General features: G+C 38.8%; 1 protein-coding gene across 1 annotated transcript in view; it reads right to left on the bottom strand.

The window, feature by feature from the left end:
• clcn2c (chloride channel 2c) overlaps positions 1 to 26,411 on the bottom strand; it is a 162,595-nt gene that overhangs the window by 61,798 nt on the left and 74,386 nt on the right. Inside the window, exons 3-10 of the mRNA XM_062419239.1 lie at positions 22,120 to 22,251; positions 19,102 to 19,230; positions 16,379 to 16,512; positions 14,989 to 15,066; positions 5,676 to 5,754; positions 4,915 to 5,040; positions 4,328 to 4,412; positions 706 to 807 (exon numbers count right to left, since the gene is read on the bottom strand). Of these exons, the coding sequence (XP_062275223.1) occupies positions 706 to 807; positions 4,328 to 4,412; positions 4,915 to 5,040; positions 5,676 to 5,754; positions 14,989 to 15,066; positions 16,379 to 16,512; positions 19,102 to 19,230; positions 22,120 to 22,251 (865 nt within the window). The remainder of the gene's footprint in view (positions 1 to 705; positions 808 to 4,327; positions 4,413 to 4,914; positions 5,041 to 5,675; positions 5,755 to 14,988; positions 15,067 to 16,378; positions 16,513 to 19,101; positions 19,231 to 22,119; positions 22,252 to 26,411) is intronic.

Genomic DNA, 26,411 nt, shown 5'->3' with positions numbered 1-26,411 from the left:
AACCACTTGGATTCCCAATATGTGGTCAGTTTATCCAAATAACGCCTGTTTGGAAATGTGTGTTTTGAGGTGATATGTGTAGCTCTTTGGTAATTTACCACTGCCCCCTATTTGTTTGGTGCAGTTGGCCAAATCTTACATAGTTCACCTTTAATCCCTATACTACAGTGTAAAATGTTGCAGATTTATTTAACATTACAACATTAAATCAGCTAAAGCATGTCATGTTGACACTGTACCAGAGTGAGTGAAACAACTCATCATTTATTATTAATGTCACTTCACGAGCCGGTAGCTGTATGGTTACTGTGCATGCCACATGTTGCTTGTTCAGTTCCACTCAGGGACCTTTGATGCATGTCATACGAATCTCTCTGTCCCTGTGTTTCATATCTGCTTCTTCACTGCCAACTATCCAATAATGGAAAAAATGCCCCAAAAAAAAACTAGGTTCCAATTCCAGGTTGTCTCCATAAATGTACAGAGACAGTAGCAGAAAGAAGATGATCTGAAGGAAAAATAAGTGAAACCGGAACTTCTGTAAAGTTTTAATGTCAGTCAACATCAAAGCCAAAAAACTTTGGACTCCATATGGCCTGAAGACAAACTGAAAAAAATACTCTAGCGGTCAAAGTGAAATAAAAAGTTTTTTTTTTGTTTTTAAAAAAAAAAGCAGCACACATCATCACAGTGTGTCAGACTCACTTTTTCATGAGGAATCTGTTGATGGCCTTCTGTTTCCTGATGAACTGGACAATCAGACGGTTCAGGTAGACAAACAAAGCCCCACCGAAACCACTGGCAATACTGAAAAGAGAGGCACACACACACACACACACACACACACACACACACACACACACACACACACACACACACACACACACACACACACACACACACACACACACACACACACACACACACACACACACACACACACACACACACACACACACACACACACACACAAATGTCATCCTGAGTAATCAAATTGAGACTAGAATACATTCATTCAAATCCAACTCAGTACAGTACACTTCCCACATTGTATGTGACATTAAATATAAAAATACTCAGACACAGAAACTGGAAAAAAAAACTAGCAAATAAATGACAGAGAAAAAACAAAGAAACCACACTGAGAAGGAAGAAACATACTGGAGATGAAAAATGAACAGAGAATTACAGCTAAGAGAGAGCGCACAGTTAAATGGGGATGTGTGGGGGAGTCAGAGACAAAGCGGAGAAAGAGGTTTACATAAGCGCGCATTTAAAAGCTCAGTAGGAGTCCTCTTTATGGCAGTAAGAGGGGAAGAAAGAAGAGAGTATAGAGGTATAGAGAAAGAATAGACTCAGACAGCTACGCAGACAACCTAGTGCTTATAAATGTATCTTGCTGCATTATTAATTCCGTCAAATACCTCTGAATAAATAATGAACATGATGATGAGTGAGTCTTTGCCCCCGTGGTGCAGCCGAGGAAAACACTGCATCTGTGCCTTTTTTTTGTGTTCTTTGTGCTACCGCCCTAAAAAGAACAGGATGTTCTCTCTCCGTGGAGTAGTTCAGCTTTAGGGTTGCGGGTATAGTGTAAAGTATTAGGATTTGGGGTACTGTGTTTGGGTCCAAGGAAGGTTAGGGTTAAGGTTTACCTCTAGTAAGGTAAAGGTGTCTCAGTTAGGCCAGTGCTAACTGAGACACTAAACTGGCCTGCAACTAAGGACTATTTCCAGTACAGATTAATCTGACTTTTTTGAGATTCATGAAGTGATTGTTGAGTCGAAACTCAAGGTGACATCTTAAAATACCTTGAGAGAAAATAGAAAAGCAGTAAATCCTAATATGTGAAAGTTAGAAGCTGTTGGCTCATTTTCTGTTGATCAGCCAGTTCAATTAATCCCCCAAAATGCTTCAGCATTGCAAATTCAATCCGGTAAAATAAATAAATCAATTGGAAGAATGACCGAAAGCAATTAGGAAAAAAGCTATTTTATGAAAACATAAAAAATCATTTGGCTGCAGACCAACATTCAGGACTTGCTATCAAGTCTAAATGTAGACAGACAGAAATTAATACCTCAGTATGAACCTAAAAAGACTCCTGTTAAACTGCTTTTTGTGTTATAGTCAACAAAATAAAAAGAGTGAAACAAACAATCAATTGATCATACACTGAACACAAATATAAACGCAACACTTTTGTTTTTGCTCCCATTTTTCATGAGCTGAACTCAAAGATCTAAAACATTGTCTATATACACAGAAGATCTATTTCTCTCAAATATTGTTCACAAATCTGTCTAAATCTGTGTTAGTGAGATAATCCATCCCACCTCACAGGTGTGGCATATCAAGATGCTGATTAGACAGCATGAATATTTCACAGGTGTGCCTTAGGCTGGCCACAATAAAAGGCCACTCTGAAATATGCAGTTTTGCTTTATTGAGGGGGTTGTGGTCACACTAGATACTGACAAAAAACCAGTCAGTATCTAGTGTGACCACCATTTGCCTAACCCTAACCCTACTAACCCATCTCCTTCACATAGAGTTGAACAGGTTGTTGATTGTGGCCAGTTAACAATATCCAGCAACTTCACACAGCCATTGAAGAGGAGTGGACCAACATTCACAGGCCACAATCAACAGCCTTTTATTGTGGCCAGCTTAAGGCACACCTGTGCAATATTCCTGCTGTCTAATCAGCACCTTGATATGCCACACCTGTGAGGTGGGATCGATTATCTCACTAACACAGATTTGTGAACAATATTTGAGAGAAATAGATCTTTTGTGTATATAGACAATGTTTTAGATCTTTGAGTTCAGCTCGTGAAAAATGGGAGCAAAAACAAAAGTGTTGCGTTCATATTTTTGTTCAGTGTACATAGATACACAGTGTTCTCTGTGTGTCTACAGCCTGATATATCGTATTCCTCTTTGATGTAGAGCTGCATTGTTGTCCAAAAACTATTAAAAACACATTGAGTCACATAATGACACCATGAATAGTTTTCATGCATTGGTAGTGTACTCTAAATAAATCCCCCACATACCATCCTACTGCTGAAAATACTTGCTAGAGCTCAAAATGTGTATCAGTCCTCCTCTGAAAATAGTCCCTAACAAATGCACTATTTTTGCCTGTTTGAGTAACGTTTGCTAAAATTCTACAGTGCCCAGATGTTTCAGGAAGTACACACATGTGCACAGAAAACACATGAAACAAAATCATGTGTGTACTGTATGTTTTGCCATATTCACACATATCTGTGTACAGTCACTGTACTGGGTGTATTTGCACTATAAGTAGAATAGTGTGTGACTCTTTAAAGACGTGCCCTTGACAGCATGTAGCACAGTACACATTGTCTCTGGTCTACTTGACTGAGACACTGACCGACTTTCCCCGCTTGACAGCTATTGGCAGAGGAAGATGGAAACTGCGCGGATTCTCTCGCACACCGTCTCCTTCCGACACACACACACACACACGAATGTGCCAGTGCCTACATATACACTAGCGCACTGTAAAACTAGGGCTAAGCGCACTGCTTCCGTGTTTGGGGGCAGTGTTAAGAGTACAGTATGTGCAAGTCATTGATGTAGCAGGGGGTGTTAACACCTCCAGACAAAAAAAATAGCTTAAAGATGAAGACAAGAGAGAAAAGGGATTTTTTTCCTCTGGGGTACTTATATCAGAAAGAAAGAGAGAGGGAGAGAGAGAACCCCTCCCACCTCTCCACTAGCTTCCTTCCAGGAGCCCGTGGTCTCATTCACGGCCATGAAAGAGCCCTCTGGCTACAGCAGGATAAAATAAGACATCCCTCAGTGCGCTAGCGACTGTTGCTGGCTGAATTATCCGTGTTAGGTGACTCACACAGGCTACCCTGAAGTAACGCCTTCACAAGATACAGTGAGAGGAGTTCCTGAAATTATGAATTCATGCTGCAGTCATGCTGAATGGGAAGACCTGTCAAAACATCCTGACAGGTAAAAACAATGACTCCCAAGTCTTTCAACATATTTGAAGTTTCTATGGATTTTTATGGCAAACTAAACCTATGTATATTTTGATACCAGTATCTGACTAAATTCATTTGTACCACTTTCTAATAAGGAATTCTTTATAAAATAGCTTATAGAATGAAGTTAATGGTTTTAAAATGCTGTGAAAAATCCTTGGACTGGTTTTTATCCTCCTACTGAAGAGCTGATAATTAGGGTTCCTTTGCTTTTTTCAATTTAGAAACATGATGTTCCCAACTCTTGACCTTATGTATGTGTGAAATCAGAGACTGGTAAATAACCAGTCAAAACTTACCCAATGACGGCAAAGGCCGGAAGCTCCTGGAGGTCAAAGGGGAAATCTAGCCGGAAACGGGTTTTAAAGAGGGCTGTGATGGTCTCTGGAGATAAAAAAAAAAACACAAGTGTTACTACTTAAGGCAAAACTGTGCCAAACAATCACCAAAATCATAAGTCAAGGTCCAAGACAAGGTGTAAGAGTTCAAGTTTTGTCCCAAATTGAAGATCATGAGTGAGAAGTAAACAAAAAGTTTGGCTCATTGTGGAGGTGCTAAGCTGAAATTGTAACGTCACATAGACAGGGTCTGTCTCGTCAACAGAACACTGGAGAAAAATCTTGGATATTACTGGAAATCCTAAAGCAGCCATCTGATTTGCTGAAAGTCTGAACTTCCACTTGTGAAAACTGTTGTTAGTTTTCAGCTCCAGTAGAAAAAAAATAATTCTAAGAGTATTTACTGCAAGATCTTCTTCAACTTGTTATACTGCAAATTATTAATGTATCTTAAATCAACCCCTGAAACTTGGACTTCTGTCCCATTAATACGCAGATATTTAATAGAGGTACACACACACACACACACACACTTATGTCTGCCTCACCTTCATCTCTGTTCCAAACAGCGAGTACTCTGAAGATGAAGGCACTGAAGGTAGCAGCAAAGAAACCTCTCCAATAGTTCCTCACCGCGAAGAATGTGGATGTTACTTCAATACTGAACAACACACCTAGAACACACACACACACACACACACACACACACACAGAGAGAATAAATTAAATGTAATAAACTGGCCACATTGTCATTATTATGTTAATGTAAATTTGTTCCAACGGTTCACATTTACCACAAATGATTAATAGTAACCTTTGACATATGTTGATTCACTGTTTCAGACATATAGGATTGTTGTCACCATGTTTATGTTGTATAACAATACCTGCTAACAGTTTCAATGTGCCGTTACAACTAACTATGTTACCAAGCATCTAACTTGACACTTGTTCTGGGTTGGTAATGGTAACGGAAATTGAATTTTTGATACTAAAATCGCACAGGACCATCTGATATGTAAAGACACACTTTTTCTCAACTCACTTCTGGTTGGACACCTCCATGACTATAAGTAGCTTTGTGTCCTTTACCAGCATGACTGCAGATCTAAACTTAACATGACCTGATGAGAGTTGTAAAAGGAGATACTGCCTTATATAAAATATCCTATCTGAGTAACATAAATGTCAGTATGTGCTATTGTTTGTTGTATGATATGCAGCTGGTATTATATATATGATACATTAAATATCATCCACCCTTCAATGCGCTGGAGTTATGTTTCTATATATTTTTCTGGAGACTCACCTCCTATGGGGGCAGCAAAACAGCAGCCCACTCCCACAGCACAGGCTGCTGCCAGCATCTCAATGTTCCTCGACTCATTCTGAAACACACACACACGAATGAACGGTTACACTTCAGTCGTCAGTACTGAGCCAATTAACTAATTAGCCACACAGACTGAAAATAAATCAGAACACATTGAACATACAATACATTGACAATTTCTCTAAATGAATGACAAAAACTGACTTCCTCACCAAGAGGCAGTTCAGAGCACAGCTATTCTATTTCATCACATTAAAAAAAGAAACAGGTAAAGCAAAAAAGTTCACACAAAAAAAAGCTGACAAAGGAGCTTCATGCTTAAACAGCCTTTAAATAACATTTGCAAATAGCCTCCATCCATTCTTGTTTTCCATAATTCTCTGTCTTAATAAAAAATTGAAGCATAATGAAGCTCTCAACAGTTGAGCAGCTGCAGTGCAGCACACAGTGAGACAGATGGGGGAAAAAAACAAATGAAAATGATGAGCTGCATGACTGCAGGGTAGAGAATCACGGTGCATCATGGGAATTTACTTACCTTCATCCCTACGAGACTGGATTCCTTCTAGCAGCATGGCAGTGATAAAGAGAGGTTAGTGTGTGTGCATGTGTGTGTGTGTGTGTGTGTGCGTGTGTTTCCTTTCGACTGTATGCTCAGTGGCTTATCCCAGACTTACAAACTTACAGTGTGAAACTGATTAGCATACTGTACTGATGCTTATACACATCTTCCTCTCTCTGACTCACACACACACACACACGGGTGGTCACAGTGTAATAGAGGGTCAAGAAACCGCTTATACTGCCAAAAATGTTCATCTTAAATACATATTTCAAAATGTTGTCTATCGACTGGAATATTTCTACTACTTCCAAGGTTTTTGTGAGCTTTTACTAGAATAGAAACACAAATAAAAGTATACAGTGTCAGAAACTACAAAGACTGAATCTTCCAACTCAGGATCCGTTTTTCACTTTTGCTTTAAGCAGCAACCTGCTCGTTGACCAACTTAGTCAAAACTCAACAACACATTGTTCAAACCAACAGACATTATTCTATATTGTTGTTCCAGCTGTTCATAATTCTAGTAGTACGTATGTCCTTAATCTCAACTACCAGCTAGTATTAAACTAGTGATTTTTAAACGTAAAAATATCTCATTAAATAATTAGCCTATAGTACTGTGTAAATCAGTTGAAACATCTGTAGCATTGCTCAGTCAAAAGTAGTTAACTAAGTAAAGAAGAAGTAACTGGAGGAAAACTGTGGCTGTATTAAGAAAGCTGGATATAGGAAACTCTCAATGGACAACTATGACCTGCAAGGACGATACAACATGATGGGTAGTTGAGCTAGCAATTATGCTAGTCAGCTAATCCACAAACTTGTTATACAACCGACTGAATACTGTGCGTGGTGATACGTTACCTTACTGACCACGATACCCTTGTGCTTGTTAATGACTTGTTAATTAAAAATGTTAAAACAGACAAGTTAGTAGGAATGTCATTTTTAAAATGAATGAAAATTTGTTGTGTTTCTACTTCACTGGTATTTCAATTTGCGCCACACAAACAATGATGCCAATTCGTCCTAGTGGCCAACTGTGGTACTGCATGTGCAAAAAGCATTTCCTCCACCATATACGATATCTGTAAAACTGGTGATAAGACACCTTTAACTGCAAACAAGGTTAATTATTACTCTTTATATTTATACTTTTTAACAGGTTTTATGTTTGTAAAAATGTTCTCAGAGCCTACAAAAATGATATTTTTATGTGTGTGCCATCACCCCAGTGTGGGATGAGTGGGATCAGAGAGCCAGCATGGAAAACACTAATGCGTATTAGCAGCAGGTTGCACAACACAGAGGTAAACCCAGAATCTAAAAAAAAAAAGTTTTTGGCTTATGTGCTAGAAACAACTTTTATTCATGTGAATTGTCACCATCTGTGAGTCCAATATCCAGTTCTTATGATTCCATGTGGATGACTAACTTTAACATCCCTTCCAAAAATGATAGTTTTACAATATGAACTGAAAATTCTTTGTAGATGCAATTATTACTTTGTTGTGATGTACTGTATATGCATATATCAATCTATTTTACTCAGGATCATGTTTAATCAAGTTTATTAAGTTAAACTTAGCCACAGTTACACCTGGTCGTTACTGGGTGTACATATTAAGTAACAATCTCAACGTGAGAACTAAGAACCATTATAATTTAGTGATGAGTAAATCTCTACTTAATAAACACGTATGTGATAGTGTGGTTAAGTTTAAGTGAAGAACTGCTGCAAGTGAAGAACTGCTGCAATCTGTGAGCTGGAGGAGTGTGGAGCATGCTTGGAAATGTGCGAGTGAGTTACCTTTATCCCTAGGAGACAGTGCTCCTTCAGGCAGCATGGGAATAAGAAACAATACAGACTGAGAGAGAACAGACAGATACTTTCTTATTGCCTATACGGCTGTGTGCACGAGTGGATTATCTTGATGTGACAGTTTAAATGACATCCGTTCCGGTGTGTGCCTTTTTCGAACAATGACATTACTCACGTCCCGTGTGTGTGTGTACGTGTATATGTGTGTGAGCTCATCTTTCTTTTGAATAAGTACAGCACGCTATCTAAAAGCAAGCAGCAACAAAAGCTGATTTCTACAGCCCACGGGCTACATTAGCATACTGTACTCGAAACTCTGGAGAGGGACACTTCACACACTCACACGCACACTCTCGGCATTAATATGCCATAAAATGCAGCACAACACTCTAGAGTGAAGGGAGAGAGGGTTAGTGGATACAATGAGGATGACGGTTACACTATATGACCATAAGTATGCTTTTTTTATGGTTTGGGCTCACTATACAATCTAGTTAAAACTCTGACTGACCTTTACGTCAACATTTCTACCAATACAGTGAAGTGCATAACTTTTTTACATTTAAAGTCATAGTGTGGATGCAGTGCAGGGACCTCAGGGGGCTTTGGCACCAGCCCTCTCCTCTCTGTCTCACTAGCCTCTGTACTCTCCCTTCAAACACTCCCATCTCTTCACCAGTTCATCCCCCAAGAGAGGTGCTCACATCTTCAGAACAGAGAGAGATGAGAGTCAAGAATGCCTTCCTTCAGCTAAAGGACTCCTCTCCCAACGGAGGGAGGAGATGGAGGAGAAGAAAAAAAAGGAGGAGGAGGAGAAGAAGAAAAAAAAGATTTTGTTTTCCCATTATTTCTTGCTCCATCTGCATCTTTTTTCTCTCACTACTGAAAATGTCATCTCTATTTCTGCGTGTCTTTCTCTGTGCAAACCTGGTTTTGAAGGTGGAGAAGATCTAATTGGTTGACAAATAACAGAGTGATTAAACATTTATAAAAATGGGTTGTTGACTTTACATGGGATGGAAGTAATTCACACAAGAAAAGGAAAAAATAGATTTGATTTGCATGTGTCTGTGTCTGTGCGCAAACACATTTTTTTCACGTTTTTTTAGCTGAATAAATAGAGGGACAAACTTCTAGTTTCCTGTCTGCTATGAGACCAGACATAAATAACATAGAGTTTAAAAACGATATAAAATTCCCTGCTCTCATCTTCATTCATCGTCTCTGATCCCTCTCTCCTGCTCTCCACCTGCTCTCACTCTTTAACCCCTTTCCTCTCTTTTCTCTTTCAATCTCTATAAAAACAGTCAGCCTCTTTTCCTCTTTCATTCCAGCTCTCATCAAACTCCCTTCCTCTTCTTTTTTCTCTTACAGAATCCTCCTGTAGGCGCTGCTTCACAAGATTCCTGGCTGCTAAACTGATCAATGTTTGATGATTAAGAACATGATCATTGTACACTCTCCGTTCTGAGAGTTTAATATGGGGGGGTTTTCTGGGAGGGGAATGGGTGGGTGGGTGGATACTTATGTGTGTGATTGGGAGGGGGTGGGTAGTTGTGTCCTCACTACAGTTGTTGGTATATATGTGTTTTTTTTTTTTTTCTCCCTCCCCTTCCCCTGCTTTCCTCTTCTCATGTCAAGGCAGTGTCACTATTTTACATACCTCTGACCATTACATATGAGTAACATAATAAAAGACAAAGGAGCAAGCCTGAGGTTTGTATCCTGGAATGTTAAAGGCCTTAATAGCCCAGTCAAGAGGGGCAGAATTGTATCTCATTTAAGACACTTAAAAACCGATGTAGCTTTCCTACAGGAGACCCATCTGATCACTAAAGATCATCACAGATTGAGGGCATCATGGATTGGTCAATGTTTCCACTCCAATTTTAGCAGTAAAGCACGGGGTGCAGCTATTGTATTCCATAAAAAAGTTCAGTTTACCCCATCTAATACAATAGCTGATAATCAAGGCCGATTCATTATAGTTACAGGCTCTCTTAACAATGAAGCAGTCACTCTTGTAAACTTGTATGCGCCCAATTGGGATGATGAAGCGTTTGTTACAAAGTTGATATCGTCTCTTCCAGATTTGAGCTGTTATAAATTAATTTTGGGGGGTGACCTTAACTGTGCATTGGACCCGATTCTGGACAGATCCTCCTCCAGACAGCACGCTCCATCTAAAATGGCCAAAGCCTTCTCATCTTTCATGAACCACATAGGAAGTGTGGACCCATGGCGATTCCTCTACCCTGATAAAAAGCAATTTTCATTTTATTCCCATGTTCATAATAGTTTCTCACGAATAGATTACTTTTTCATTAGTAATGATTTCCTTCCAGCTGTTAATCACACGGAATACTCAGCCTTAGTCATATCGGATCATGCACCACTACTTCTTGACCTTTCTTTTGCACTCTTACAAAAAACACGCCCTCCCTGGAGGTTAAATTCTGCACTGCTTAACGATAATGCATTTAATTGTATGATTTCTGCAGCAATTGATAATTTTCTTATAAATAACGATTCAGATTCCATATCTCCTTCTTTGCTTTGGGAAACATTTAAAGTGGTTATTCGGGGAGAGATTATATCGTACTCTGCGAGCATAAATAAATATAAAAAACAAAAACAAGAGCAGCTAATGGAAAGTATTAAACATCTGGATAATAAACTATCAGTATCACCATCCCCAGAACTTATAAAAGACAGACAAAATCTACAAATGGAATATAATCTATTTACAACACATGAGACCGAAAAACTACTATTGCACTCACGAGGACTTTTGTATGAGCATGGTGAGAAAGCAGGACGGCTGTTGGCTCACCAGCTCAGGAGTCGAACAGCATCTCAACAAATTAAACAAATTAGAACTTTTTCAGGAGAAATTACAGTGCTTCCGTCTGTCATCAATGATACCTTTACAAATTACTACTCTAAACTATACACTTCTGAAGTTTTTAACACTGACACATATAGGACAGAATTTCTTGATAATTTGGAATTCCCATCCATTGCTACTGGCAAAGCAAGTTATATGGATCAACCTCTGAAAATTAGTGAAATTACTGATGCAATTAAACTAATGCAAAGCAGCAAAGCCCCTGGCCCGGATGGATATCCGATAGAATTTTATAAAAAGTTCATTGATAAACTAAGCCCTCTTCTTCTTAAAATGTTTAATGACTCTTTGGATCAGGGAACCTTACCTAAAACCCTCACAGAGGCCTCCATAACCTTATTGTTGAAACCAAACAAAGACAGTGTTGAGTGTGGCTCCTACAGGCCTATCTCACTCTTGAATAATGACTATAAGATTCTAGCTAAAATACTTGCACTGAGATTGGAACCTGTTTTGCTGGACATCATATCGTCAGACCAGACCGGATTTATGAAAAATCGCCATTCCTTCTCAAATATTCGCAGACTTCTTAATATCCTTTTATCCTCAGCTCCTGTTGAGACATCAGAAGTGGTGGTCTCACTAGATGCTGAGAAAGCATTTGACAGGGTGGAGTGGGAGTACCTGTTTGATGTTCTAAACAGATTTGGTATGGGTTCCAAATACATCTCATGGATAAAGTTACTATATACCTCACCTAAAGCTTCAGTGAATACAAATGGAATGAGATCTCAATACTTTACACTCTCCAGGTCCACTCGTCAGGGGTGTCCCCTGAGTCCCCTGTTATTTGCTGTGGCAATTGAACCATTGTCTATAGCACTCAAATCAACTAGCTATAATCAGGGGATTACTAGAGGTGGCACCAAACATATACTTTCACTTTATGCCGATGATTTATTGTTGTTTATTTCTGATCCATTAACAACGATCCCTCGCATAATCAAACTATTAGATACATTTGGAACCTTTTCAGGTTATAAACTGAATTACTCAAAAAGTGAATGTTTCTTGGTAAACAACCCAACCCCACACATTACTGATGGAGACCTTCCCTTTAAGCTGTCTGGAAACACCTTTGGATACTTAGGGGTGAATATCTATCAACATTTATCAGCCATTTACAAAAATAATTTTCTACCTTTAATGGAACAGATTAAACTAGATTTGGAAAAGTGGAATGGTCTGCATTTAACAATTGCAGGTAGGATAAATTGTATAAAAATGAATGTGCTCCCACGGTTTTTGTATCTTTTTCAGTGTCTGCCCATTTTTTTGCCAAAATCATACTTTAGTACAGTTGACAAATTGATCTCCTCCTTTATATGGAAAAATGGGACCCCCAGGATCAAACGTGGGTTTTTACAAAGAGACAGATCAGCTGGTGGATTAGCGCTCCCAAACTTGAGAAATTATTATTGGGCGGCCAACATACAAAAAATGATCCTTTGGGTTCAGGCGCCGACGCTAAATTGGTGTGAGATCGAGGCTAGTTCATGTCCCTCCACTTCACTTTTAGCTTTGCTCACATCTAAGCTACCCATTCAGTCAACCCAATACACAGCCAACCCTATCGTTATTACTACTTTAAGGATCTGGTCTCAATTTAGACTAACTTTTGGACTCAAGGGGGCATCCAACCATAGCCCCATTTGCAACAATCACCTTTTTCTTCCCCCCAGTGTAGATGCAGCCTTCTCCTTTTGGCGAAGGGCAGGCCTTACAAATCTAAGAGATCTCTACACTGATAATTCCTTTAATAGCTTTGGCAGACTCTGTGAAAGGTTCAATCTCCCACAGTCACATCTTTTTCGTTATTTCCAGATCCGTAACTTTGCCAAGCTGAATAATTCAATCTTTCCAAACTCCCCACCTGATTCTGCTGTCGATTCAATTTTAGACATTCCTGCTAGTCAAAAAGGCCTCATTTCCAGAATATATATTTCAATATCCCAGCTCACAGAGACCCCACTTGATCAGATAAGAAAAACCTGGGAGGAGGAGCTGGGTTGCCCTATTGCTGACAATGACTGGGAGGAGGCACTCAGCAGAGTGAATGGGAGTACTTCTTGTGCAAGGCTGAGTTTAATACAGTTTAAGGTGGTTCACCGCACTTATTTTACCAATTCTAAACTTTCTAAAATATATCCTAATGTCACAGACTCCTGTAACAGGTGTAATTTATCTCCAGCAGACATGACACACATGTTTTGGTCTTGTCCTCGCCTTCATGATTACTGGACAGATATCTTTGGTCATTTGTCCAAGTTTCTAAGTGTTACATTACCACCAAGCCACCAAGTTGGTATCTTTGGGGTAATACCAAATCATGAGAATTTTAGAAAGTGGGCAAAGGACACTATTGCCTTTGCATCCTTATTAGCGAGGAGGAGAATACTACTAGGATGGAAGTCACCGCTTGCCCCCACGGCGTCCACATGGCTTAAAGACCTTATGATGTTCCTCAATCTAGAAAAAATTAAATACAATTTAAGAGGGTCTCCTGAAAAATTTGAGTTAGTTTGGAATCCAACACTGGAATACATAAGAGAATTAAAAACTCTCGAAGATAAATGAGCACCCCCTTTGAACAGCACTATCTTTTGGCATGCCTCAGGGTTGTTAGAGTACAAGTTGACCTTGTCACCTTATTTCCTTGCTGACCCCCCCCCCCCCCCTATTTTTGTTTGTTTTGTTTTGTTTTGTTTTGTTTTGTTTTTTATTCTTTTCCCTATGTTTCCATTGGAATGTATGGTGCAGATGATGATGTGCACTTCTCAACTTATCTCAAAAATAATAATTTATTCGCTTCATGGACATTTTGACTGTATGTTGTATTATGCATTGTATCATTTGTTACATTATGCATTGTATTATTTTTAATTTGGTGTTTATAGTGTAATCTGTACGGTGTAGAAAGTGTAGTGTGGATGACTGGGTAGGGTGGGGAAATGAAAGGGTATGTTGTTGAAGAAAAATGGAAAATAAGCCTTCTGATGTAAATGGCTCTTTGTTATAACCTGTGAAATCAATAAAAAATATTATTAAAAAAAAAAAAAAGAACATGATCATGGCTGAGTAGATGTTTTGACAAAATGTGTAAAAGGTTCAGGGAGGTTGTCTCCAGAGTGGCTAGAAACTGTGAACTGCAATGGAAAGCTCTAAATATAAGATGTCACTTTGTCAGATTGATCCAGGCTAATTCAGAGGTGGACTTTTGAATGGGATCTACTGTATACAGTACTGTATAATTGTACACAATACATTCATGTGTGGTTGGCACATGTCTGATCTCACCTCAGTCCTTTCTGTCCTTTCCTCAAATTCCAATTTACTAGCTTCTTGTTTTTTTTTTTCTTTTGTTTTTTTTTAAATCTTTGTAATATTTTATTTTATCTTTACTCTGGTTTTTATCTCATGTGTGTACCATATGTTGTCTTTTTGCACTTAAACACTAAATGTAGCTCTACTGGCTCCAAAGAAATAAAACATCATCCCTACTGTATACTTGTATATGGATGGGTTGACCAAAACTATTTGATTTTACTTAACATATACTTTTGATATTTTGTGTAATACTGTCTGTATACTTAGCAATTAGAAAAAAACACATACACATAAACTACAGTATGAATATTTAAAACTATTTGAATAACCCTCCATTCATTAGGACTTGGTGTCAAAAAACACTTTTTTAGTAGTAGTAGTAGTGCTAGCTTTATTGTTATTATATTGAGTCAGACAACAATATAATGAAATTTAGATAGCACTCCCTGAGGCATAAAAACGACGAAATAAAACAATTAAAAATAATTTAAGACATAAAAAAAACATTAGAAGTAAACAGTAAAGTGCAATGTGCAATATTTTTGTAGAACTGGTCTTTGCTTTCAGAACAGTAAAGAATAGTGAATTCATTGGAGCTGTTCCAGAAACTGGAAAATCACAGTGTAAGTAAACGTGTGAGGAAGAACACACTGACAGAAGAACTCACCTCATAGATTCCTCCAAACAGAGACATGAACTTGCTGAGGAGGGCGGCACACAAACTGGCAATGTGCACGAACGGACCCTGACAGGAAGAAAACACAGATTAAAACAGGTGCAGGAGTTAAGTGAAGTTAAGAGGCACTCGAGCCTCCCGTTTGCTGTACGTCACATAAGATAGTGCACGATTTTGGAAACACATCAGCGACAACACAGTCTGCAGCCAGTATTAAAATTCAGCATATGAAGTTCAAAGTGGAACTAACAGGATTAAAAGTGAGAGCGTCAGAAAAGTGATGCTGAAGTTAAAGGAAGTGAGAGGCCTGCGCTGAATCTAAACTGGAGATGCTGCTGGTGTGTGTGTGTGTGTGTGTGTGTGTGTGTGTGTGTGTGGAGAGAGGATATTTTCCTGTGAGTATGTCTTTAGGCTAGGAAGTCTTTTGGGGGATGCCACACTTACCTGAAACTGTTTTTTATTACATTACATTACTGTGCGTACACACACATATACATAAACCAGCCCATAACACATAAACAACATCTGCATAACTAGACTGGGGTTCCCAAAAATCTCCAATCAAAACATTTTTCTCCCTCCTTTGGGGTTGACAAAACTTCCTCCGGCACATTTTCCCACATCATTCCTTCTTTCTTTCTTCTTATATTATATTTTTTTTAACCCCTCCTTCTCAAGCTTTCACACTCACTGCTCTAGAATTGAACCCAAGCCAGTGTTTGCCATTTATGAATCATTTGTAATTCACGCTGCAGGGTTGCGGGGATGTGGGGAGCTGGAATGTGGAATCAGCAGGGGTCGGATACGTTTTTCCCGGGCGAGTTCGTGCATTGCGGAGCGATATTTCTGTACGGTGATGGTAAGACATCATACAGCTGCTGTTAAATATGAATTACCTGCTCTCACTTCACTCTGACCTACATGGGTTTATGATGACAGATAATGAGCTGCAGACAGCTGCTACTCTGCACTGATACTGAAGGTTTATATCAGACATATAAACGTAGCCTCAGTGGTGCCAGTCTGGGTTCTGTCAGGGTTATTTTATCACAAAGATGTAACGCTATCAATCACTGAAACCATGTTAGAAAACTTTTCCATGTGGGTCAGCTCTGCAGTTTTTGCTGGCATTGCATTCATTTCCTCTCTCGTCCCTCCTTCCAGCAGCCTGCATTTTTCTTTTTTTCCCCTCCGAGTCTTAAAGTCACGTATTGATTGATAAATTTGTCAAGTCAGTCGTGTGTGAGTATCCCATGCTGTCTCAGCACACTCCATCTTCCCACTGAGTGGCTCAATTCGGACACGTACGGGAAAAAAAGGCATTTAGGTGCAGACAGAGTAGGAAAAGCAGACTTTGTGTGTGTTTATGTGTGTGTGTTACCTCCTTGCCCAGCGGCATGCCGCTGCCCAGAGCGCAGGTGAGGCCGATGACTTTGGCCACGAACGTTTTGAAGGTGAGGTATTCCTTCAGCACCACTCCTCGCAGGATGGTCTTCATCTCTGGAATGCCTGAACCTGCAGAGGAGAGAAACCATAGCAACACATCACTATCTGAACTTTTTCAGAATACATTTTCATGATTTATTTTTTTAGACTTTTATTATCATTATTAGTTTCTTGCACACCTGTTTTTAACTATAACTAGTGCCCATGTAGTGAAATGTGGACATATATATTCACTATGTAGTAACTACAGATGATCTACTAGCCTAAATCTCCTAGAAAGTAACTCCTTATTTCTTATTGTAGAGCAAACTGTGTTTTATGATGTAATCAAAAAGACCAAGACAAAAAATATATAAAAAACTAAATAAAAATGACTATAAACTACTCTATGTTATTATTATAGACAGATATGTGTGCAGTCATATCAGCTAACATTGTTTTTGGTTTTATTTCACTCACATTTAGTTCCATGGATGCTAATTTTAAAGAACTCAGCAGCTGCTTTACACATGAATAACTAAACTATTAGAATAATTAGTGTTTTACTGCTGCTGCTTTTTGGATCTGATTTTAATATCGGATCATTTCTCTCTGACTGGAGAATTAAAGAATAGGTTCACGGAGGATAACTTCCAACGCTACAGCCTTTTTAGTATAATGGTCCTTTTTTTTGTTAGGCTGCATCATTGGAGGACACCCACTTGATTTGACCATGGAACAGCTCACGCCTCATACTAGTCTCAGATAAACTTTTAAATACATTTTTAAATACAGTTTTGATTATTGTCCCCCATCAGTTACATTGATTATGAAGGGGATGTGAGCAAAAACCTTTCTCAGTGTCTCAGTGATTTAGGATGGACTTGAAAAAATTGTGAACTTTGCAGAAATGTGGTCTGTAAAGCATTTTGTAGCTTGCACAGAGGATGTGTTAAGAGTCATTATATTTGATCTTACATGCTTGTATATAAACATCTACTGTATTTGCCATCTATTGCTGCCTCTGATATATCCATTTATGATGTAATGTGTGCTCATTTTAAGGTGTGAGGGAGGGACAGATGTAGGAGGAGTTTGAGCATCTTTTCAACCACAGATTCAGCGTCTCTTCCATAGTAAAGCGGATAAAAGAGGATTGCTGTTTCAAGCCCACACAACACATAAAAAAACTGTGATTCGGTGAGGTGGAGAGTGGAAGTGAAAAGCAGGTGTGTATCTCACATTCTCAGGAGCGCTCCCGTCTCTTTAACGTCTGTTACTGAGAGTGACAGTGAAGCCTGCGCCCTACCTGCTGCAGAAATGACTTCAGACAAGTCGGAATGCATGAGTGAAATACTGCAATGGATTCAGACAAACCCAAACTGGCCTCTAGACTCTCAGCACAGAATAGTTATAGCGCTTGTGGAGGATTTCTCTCCTTCAGCATCCCTGAAGGACCCCTGGGGAAGAAGCGGGGCCTTTAGGGGCCGAGGCTACGGAGGCGCAGAGGAGGATTACAGAGTGTCACACTGATGTTACACTGTGGCAACTATTTGCACACGGGAGTTTAGTGTGTTTAGGGAGTTGATTACAGTACAGAGGGCTTCATCAGTGCAGCAGTGTTCATATTCAAGCAACAGAAAAAGCACTCAGGGATTAATTCTACTTCATCATTTTTTAGATAGAAAAACTATGACTTAAACAGCTGCAGGAATAATCTTAAGAGTTATTACTCTGGCCTTTACTCATGCTTTTTTAGCATATATTAACAGTAAGGCTCATGTTAAAGGTTAATTAATTAAGTTTGGCAGTCAATTCTGCTGATCTTAAGTTCATTATACATATTTTTAGGCTCCATTCTGCTGCAATTATTTCATCTTGGTTGTCTTTGTGCTGCTATAAGGTTGTTGTTATGTCACACAGAGATATAATGATTTGAATTTTCTGCATAATGTGTGAGTTGGAGCAAAAGATACAGTATGTCAGTTTGTATAACAGGATCATTAAAAGGAAAAGCAGAGTTCAAAATAACATGTTTTCTTTTCGTATTAATGTTGCCTCTGAGAATATACTCAGTATCATAATGTGATATATAATTAATAGATTTATTTGTATTAAGAGGCATGGCACTGTTGGACTGCAGGTCCTTCTCACCTCACAGGAGCCATGAATGCATGCTTTTGTTTTTTGTCTGTGAATGTAAATATTAGAAGTAGTTGTGGATCTGCATTCAGTTCATCCTGTAACTTTATGTACAGTGTTTATAAAGCTTGTTATGATATCTAAAAAATCAAGCTAGAATCCACTTATCACATCTAAATACTCTTCATTGAAAGCATATTTGTTGTTCTGGCAGTCTAAATGAAGCTAGTGAAACAGGGCTGAAATCTACAGTCATTTTCATTATTGCTTAATTTAACAATTACGGTTGCAGTTAGTCAATTAGTTGCTTACTATGCTACATATAAATTAAAAAGGCTCAAATCATTTCCCAAAGCCCAAAAATATTCAATTAACTATGATGTAAAACAGTGTCTAATCAACTTATTGATTAGTACTACTGTAATACACACAATACAGTGCAGTGTGATTATCTGTTTTCTTTAATGTTTATGTGCTTCATGCTCTTGTTCATCTACATGCACTTTATTAATGTTCTGTTATGTGTGTTCATCGTACCAACAGCCTGCGGGGCGAGGATCTGGGTGAAGCCTGCAGAGAAGGTGATGAGGACCACAGGGTAGGTGACCCAGGCCAGATACTGCAGGAACACGTTACTGTCCAGGCCACCGTACATCCACTTCTGTGCTGTGGACTCACACACACACAAAACCAGGTCAGACGTGTAAACCACAATCAGATGTATTCAACAGTATGGATAAACATATAATATGCAGTGTTTCAAGTCAGCTTTGGATATATACAGTATACAAGTCACACAATACATGTAGCTTTATACACCATGCAAATGTGCTGTAAGGACAAACTGTAATATATATATATATATAGATACAAACACAGATGTTTGTCTTTATGTCCTTGTAAGGACACTCATCGACAACAACACGACTACATGCCTAAACCCAATACTTAACCTAAACTAAACATAAACACAATTCTAACCTTCACCTTAAAACTAAGCCTTAACCCTCAAATTGCCTTTAGGAGTTATGAGGACCGGGCCAAAATGTCCTCACAACAAAGAAAATGTCCTCACATGGTTTTCAACTCAAATTGGTTTTCTTTAAGATAGAAAAACATGTACACACACACACACACACACACACGCAGTGTAAGAGTAAGTGTTTCTGGATAGCTGACATATAAACCATTTCAAAACAGGAAAGCTTTGTGATGTGTGTGTGTGTGTGTGTGTGCGTGTGTGTTTGTGTGTGTTTGTCCCAAGAACAGGTGGTTAGTCATGTTCTGTATCCAATTAAAAGAACTGTAAACCATAACTGGAACTGACAGGAATGGGTTAGCTTCTCCTTGAGAGCACAAACACACACACACACACACACACACACACACACACACACACACACACACACACACACACACACACACACACACACACACACACACACACACACAGAATTAGAGTCAGTCCTAGAAGGTTTTAGATCAGCTTTCACAACTTCCTTCAGTCATTTTAAAGCCTTTACCTTCCTCTTCAGATAAATCCTTGCTCACATCATCTCCTCACTCACTTATTTTTTATCATCCCACCTCGCACATAGTTGATGTTCTAAAACTAACATGATAAATACCATGAAGTGCTTACCATCCATCCCTCCTGCCACCACCTTGAAGTTCTTTTTCTTTCTTCCATCCCAACAGCTATATTTCTGCCCCTCCTCAGTCCTATCCATCCTTTCTTCCGCTCCCTTTAATAACCTTTTCAGTCACCACAGGCACCACATTGTTATCTACCTGCACTAATTTCTAACGCTCGTCCCCAGGGTTCAATCCGCAGCGCAATCTCTCTGTATTTACACACTCCTCTCGGGCGAGATCATTCAAAAATATCCCGTTTAATTGCGATGTTATGCAGATGACACGATAAAGCTCCGTGAGCTGAGTTTAACTGCGCACTTGCAAAATAAAATAAAAAATGCTGGACAGCTCATTAGTTTCTCCAGCTGAATGAAATGACATCTGATAGATAGCTGCACCTCTTTCCATTGATTCTAATTCTGATATTATGAGCCAAAATCTGACTGACGATGTTGAGCTCTTTATCAAAAACATGACTGGCGAGTTATGTTTTTCCTCTGGTTCTAATTTAGTTGGTTAAACTTTTATTTCTATCGATGCGTTTCACTTCACACTAGTATGAGCCTTTTCTCTTTCATCCTTAACAAGCCCAGGTTACTACAATCCATAAAGATGAACTCTCAGTATCCTTGTTCTTGCATCTTTGTAGCTACTCCCAGTCATCTATACTGTATAAGTACATAAACACCTTCCTGTTTGTCTATAGAGCCTCATGTGGTCCTGTAATCTCCTGATTGCGTCAACTGTGTGAAAGTCAAGTCAATTTTATTTATATTAGCGCCAAATCACAAAAGTTCTCTCATTCGTTTAAATAAAGTTATTCCGTAAGATTTTCATTACATTATACCCCATATGTGATACTATTTAAGGTTAGCATTAACCATTCAGTGTCTTTCAGCAATTACTTCTTTATATAGATATTTCCATTATTAGTTGTAGGTCTGCCATTTGTCATTGTTTGGCTGCACTGTAAACAGATGCACCAGTTGCTCTTCTGTTGTATTTCTGACAAAGTATCTGCTGAAGAAGTCTTTGCTGTAGTATTAAACTACCTTTGATGTTACCATGGTAACCATAGGTGTCACCAATTGAACTATGACTGACATTCAAGATTACAACTTTAACTGAAACTCAGCATTTGTTGTTGTTGTCCCAGAACTCTGAAAACAACACTATGACAGCATGGCCTGATCTACCACATGGTCAATCTGGGCAAGTGTCCAGGGGCCCCGTGAACAGAAAAGGGTCCTCCAGAGTGGGAGGGGGAAGAATACACTTTTTTTTGTCAAGCTCCACAGAAATATGTACAAAAATGTACAGATTGTGTACTGTGGTGAGGTCGCAAGCCTGATTGAAATTTGTCAAAAACTGGAGTTCAAGAAATTGCTGAGTTATTAAAAAACACTTTCTCAATGATCTTGGCTATAAAAGGAAGATTTGAAATAGGTCTGTAGTTGGTTAACATGGAAGCATCCTTTTAAGGGTTTAGGAAACGTGCCTGATTGAAGTGAGCTTTTTATTATTTGCTGCAAATCTGTTTATTTGATCCAGCAGAGGGTGGGTCAGATAAAATAAAAATTTCCTGGATTCATTTTGCAATAACTTTAAAGCTCTTTGAAAAAAGCCTATTCTGAGTTTAAGCACTTTGTAAATAAGGTTGGTCCTTGCATCTTTTATTCCCATTCTCCATCCTTCTATCTCTTCCTCCCTATTTGGATGCATCTCACATGTGCATTCTCCCCATGTTGCTCTATCATGTTGTTTCTAACATTTCATCCTTCACCTCTTAAATCACATCTATTTAATCCCCCCCCCCCTACATGACCACACTGCTATTGCCCCAACCTGTAGGTACAAGATTCAATCCCTGCACCTTTCCTTCGGTCTATCCCTCCCTCCCTCCCTCCCTCCATGCCTCACCTTGTAGGCAGATGGCGATGCAGAAGTCCACCACCCAGCTGACCAGAGCCATGAGGAGTCCCAGCAGGATGAGGAAGATCCAGTCCTCCCCGACCCGCGAGATCAGGAACTTCTGACAGCGAACCGTGCAGACTACAGGGATGGCAGGAATAGAACAGAACATGTCCGGATTAGGAAAACACAAACTAGACTTACGTTACCCAGCTGCTGAAGAGAAAATTGGCACTGATGCAAATAATATTTAATGAATTTGCCAATTGGATTCTTCTTGGCAACATACCGTAGGCCAATAACAGTGTCTGTGTTTCCATCCAGCAGTAAGCAGATTTTGGGTGAGCTTTTTAATATACTGGCCAACAGCAAACCTATCATATGCTGACAAATGATCCACTCAACCCTAAATACTGTTCTCACCTTGTTTTGGAAAGTAGTGAATGAGTGAGTCGATACATCTTTAATAATGAGGTCTATGATTTTGCCTTTAACTTGAGTGGTGTCAGATACGTAATAGATGGATGAACAAAGAGATCGATGGTAAGTGAACGAATATGGACACCGCCCAAAGAGAATGAAAACAAAGGGACTGCTGGTGTGAAAGAAGCTCGGCAAATTTGGGTGACACTACTCTTTACGGATGAGTAATTTCCTGGAAGGTTCCTGGAAAGAGCTACGATCGAGGCACATTACAGAGAACATAGACTTCCAGAAACGGTTATTTGGTTTATTTGTGGTGTATAAAAGCTGTTGTTGATTTTCTAAAAGAATTTGGTTGCTTCATTTAAACCCAAGTAAATATTCATTAATTGATTCTTTGTTTCTTTGTTTATGTTTAATTGTATTTTTAAACAGCTGCAACTCATTTTTATCATCAATCAATTTGTCGATTATTTTCTTGATTAATCAATTAGTCATTTGACCTATAAAGTGTATATTTTCAGTTTAATGTCATAGAAAACTAAAGAAACTAAACATGTATTTATATTTTAGAAGTTGGAATCAGGGAACTTGGAAATTGATTTGTTAAAAAATGACTCAAAACAATTATCGAAATAGTTACTAAATAATTTAATAGTTGCCAGCTGATCAATAAATCATTGCAACTCTGATCAGTTCACCCAATTTACTGGCTAAACTTTGGTTGTATTTAGCTATGGAGATAGTTTTATCTGTGGGTTTTTTCTTGTTCCAACCAGTTTTCAAAGAGGTCCATTTCTTAGAAGAAAATAATTCCACTGAAAACTGATCAGACTGAGGTCCGGTCATTATCTACAATGACAAGGACGTCATTTCTGGAGGCATAAACTGCTGATGAATTTTTTTAAATCAACATATTTCAATGCTGTAAGCACCACAAACCAATGACTTTACATCAGATACCTCAGAAACCGACATCTCCAAGCCTGAACAGTGTCTTTGGAAAGACGTAAGAGAGAAAATATGTTTTATAGTAATTTGGCTGAACTGACCCTTTAAATCACAAACTCCTTGAGGAAATCCGGGAAATGGTTCAACTTTTTTTCTTTTAATTTTTAATACAAGCTGGGAAGAAAGTCAGAAAGTTCTGTAATATTTGTTACATTTAGCAGTGCCAACTGTGTTCAGCAGAGGGTGGATCAAAACAAATGTGTGTTATGACACTAAATGAAAGACTGCCAAAGTTATTTTGGGTTAAAACTATATTACATGAAATACAAGGATACAAAAGACCGGAGACAAAACTGAACTAGACTGATCTACTACACTGATCAATGTGTATTAAATGCACAGCAAAGGAGTCACGGCAAACAGAGGCACTACGAAGCAAAACACAAAAATGTACACACACACACATACATATATATATATATATATATATAAACACACACACACAAACCTGTGCATGAAGCGCAGTCAGATCTGCTATACTCACCTCTAAGCAACAGGAAACTCAGAATCATGGCTAATGTGCTGTATAACACTTGGTGCGAGACATGCATACACAGTTACTAATTAGGTCTAATTGCTGGAACAAAACATTAGTTTGATGGTGACTCATTAGGATGTGCATGCACACGCCATAATTCATAATGCCTCTTGTTCAAACCATATTTTTCCTTTCCACCACCTTCTCTTTTTTTGTTTCTCTCCTCTCTCCTCAATCCTGTCCTCAATTTCCATTTCCTGTTCTTCTCTGCAGGGAAATGACACTCAGGAGCAGTGGGGTGCCTCTCTAATGACATTCTCAGACATAAATACACCCCCCCCCCCCCCCCCCCAATCTGCAGCCTGTAGAACAAATGTTTATGTAACACTCAAAATGCTTTCACCGTCTCATTGATTTTCTTTTTTCCCCCCAATTTTAATATACACAAGAAAATCCATCCACACTTTTCTGTAAATATGCAAAGTATTTTCTTTAGGGAGAACAAGATGGCACCAAAAGTCATATTCTGACTATTTTATGAACTGTTCCTTTAAGTTAAATAATGTGGCTAAAACAGATGAGAGATCATAACAGTTGTACTTTTTCACCTTAAAAAGTAAGAACTGAACCAAAGGCAGGATATCAATATACAAACATACAGTCCACAAAGAGTGAAACAATGTATACTGCCAGACTCTTATCCTACGTCTTCAATGGACACTAGAATCCCATAACTGTCCTGTATACTCTTACCAGTGTTCTGTATTGAGTAAGTCTTCACAGGCTGAGTAGCACTAATCATGATGAATAAACTGATGTTCATGCGTAAAATTATTAAGGAGTTTCGTTACGGCCTGTAGACTCATATAAACATTTTTTTTTTATTATGCTGTGCAAACATGTATATATGTGCTGAGTGGTACACCCATCTCTGACTTTCTGGTAGCAAGTTCCCTTAGTAGTTTATTTTATTTTATCCCTGTCATTAAATTCAAATACACATGAATAAAAAAAGTTAATGATATGTTCTTAATTAATAAAAAAATACATTTCTGACTGAAAAGGTGTAGGCTGAAGCATTTGCTTATAACACCGACCCTTTTTACATTCAATAGATCCACAAAACATAAATAATAATCGGCTATATATATTTATATATAATGCACATTTAGTACAGTGAAAATAAACCCATATTTCCTTATATATGCATAGCTATATATCCCCAAAAGTACCAAGGTTCTTACACATAATGTAATCCACTATAACGTTCAAACAATAATATAGTTATTTGTGAGAAACTTTTTCTGATTAAGATCTTTATTTTTAATCACATTTTTCATAAAAATGTGTTGATTCGTAATCTAAACTGTCGTCTTTGCATCATAACATCTTATCATGTACTGTAAATGTAGAGCTGTGTAGTAAAGTGTGTGATAGAGTGTGTAGAGTGTGAGCATGGTTTCTGTTCACATCACCCAATGGGAGACCGTAACAAACATCTGAAAAAATAATAAAAAAACATCTCAGAGGCAAAAATCAACACTTAAGTGTAAAAAAACCAACACAAAGTTGAGGCGAGACTGACACCTCGGTTTGACTGAGAGACGAGAGGAGAGAGAAGGAGGCGGGAAGCGAGAGAGAGAGAGAGAGAGAGAGGGGCGGGAGTTAAATGATCAAATGCTGCAGGGACGGGGAGGGAAAATAACATACAGGGGCACACTTCCTTGCAAACATACACATACATGTGCACGTTCTCTAATCAACACCTTCAGGAGCTGTCTAACACACACGCACGCACGCACGCACACACACACACACACACACTGAGTGCACAATGATTCCCATCACTCCACAGACAGCTATGTGACAGTTCTGAGAAACAGGCTTCTTGCATGTGTATATTTAGGTTTTAGTGTTTGAGCGTGTGTGTGTGTATGTGTGTGTGTGTGTGTGTGTGTGTGTTTATGTGTGTGCGCGCATATGTGTGTTTGTGCGTCATCTCACCCACGGCCGTCTGTGTTCTTGGACCCCTTCTGTCATCCAGACACTAGTCAATGTAAATGAGCATTAGTGTGTGTGTGTGTGTGTGTGTGTGTGTGTGTGTGTGTGTGTGTGTGTGTGTGTGTGTGTGTGTGTGTGTGTGTGTACAGACATGATTTCTTTGTAGTTGTAAATGTGTGTGTGTGTGTGTGTGTGTGTGTGTGTGTGTGTGTGTGTGTGTGTGTGTGTGTGTGTGTGTGTGTGTGTGTGTGTGTGTGTGTGTCTAGCAGCAAGTGTAATCTTGTCTTTTTGGAGATGTAATTTAGTTAGCCCTGTCTGTGCTGGTATTGCTTAATAGCTTTTTCTGCAAACACACACACACAGACACACACACACACACACACTGACC

The sequence above is a fragment of the Scomber scombrus genome, chromosome 5 (assembly GCF_963691925.1).
Source record: "Scomber scombrus chromosome 5, fScoSco1.1, whole genome shotgun sequence".
Classification (NCBI taxonomy): domain Eukaryota; kingdom Metazoa; phylum Chordata; class Actinopteri; order Scombriformes; family Scombridae; genus Scomber; species Scomber scombrus.
This window is presented reverse-complemented; position numbering and strand designations above follow the sequence as displayed.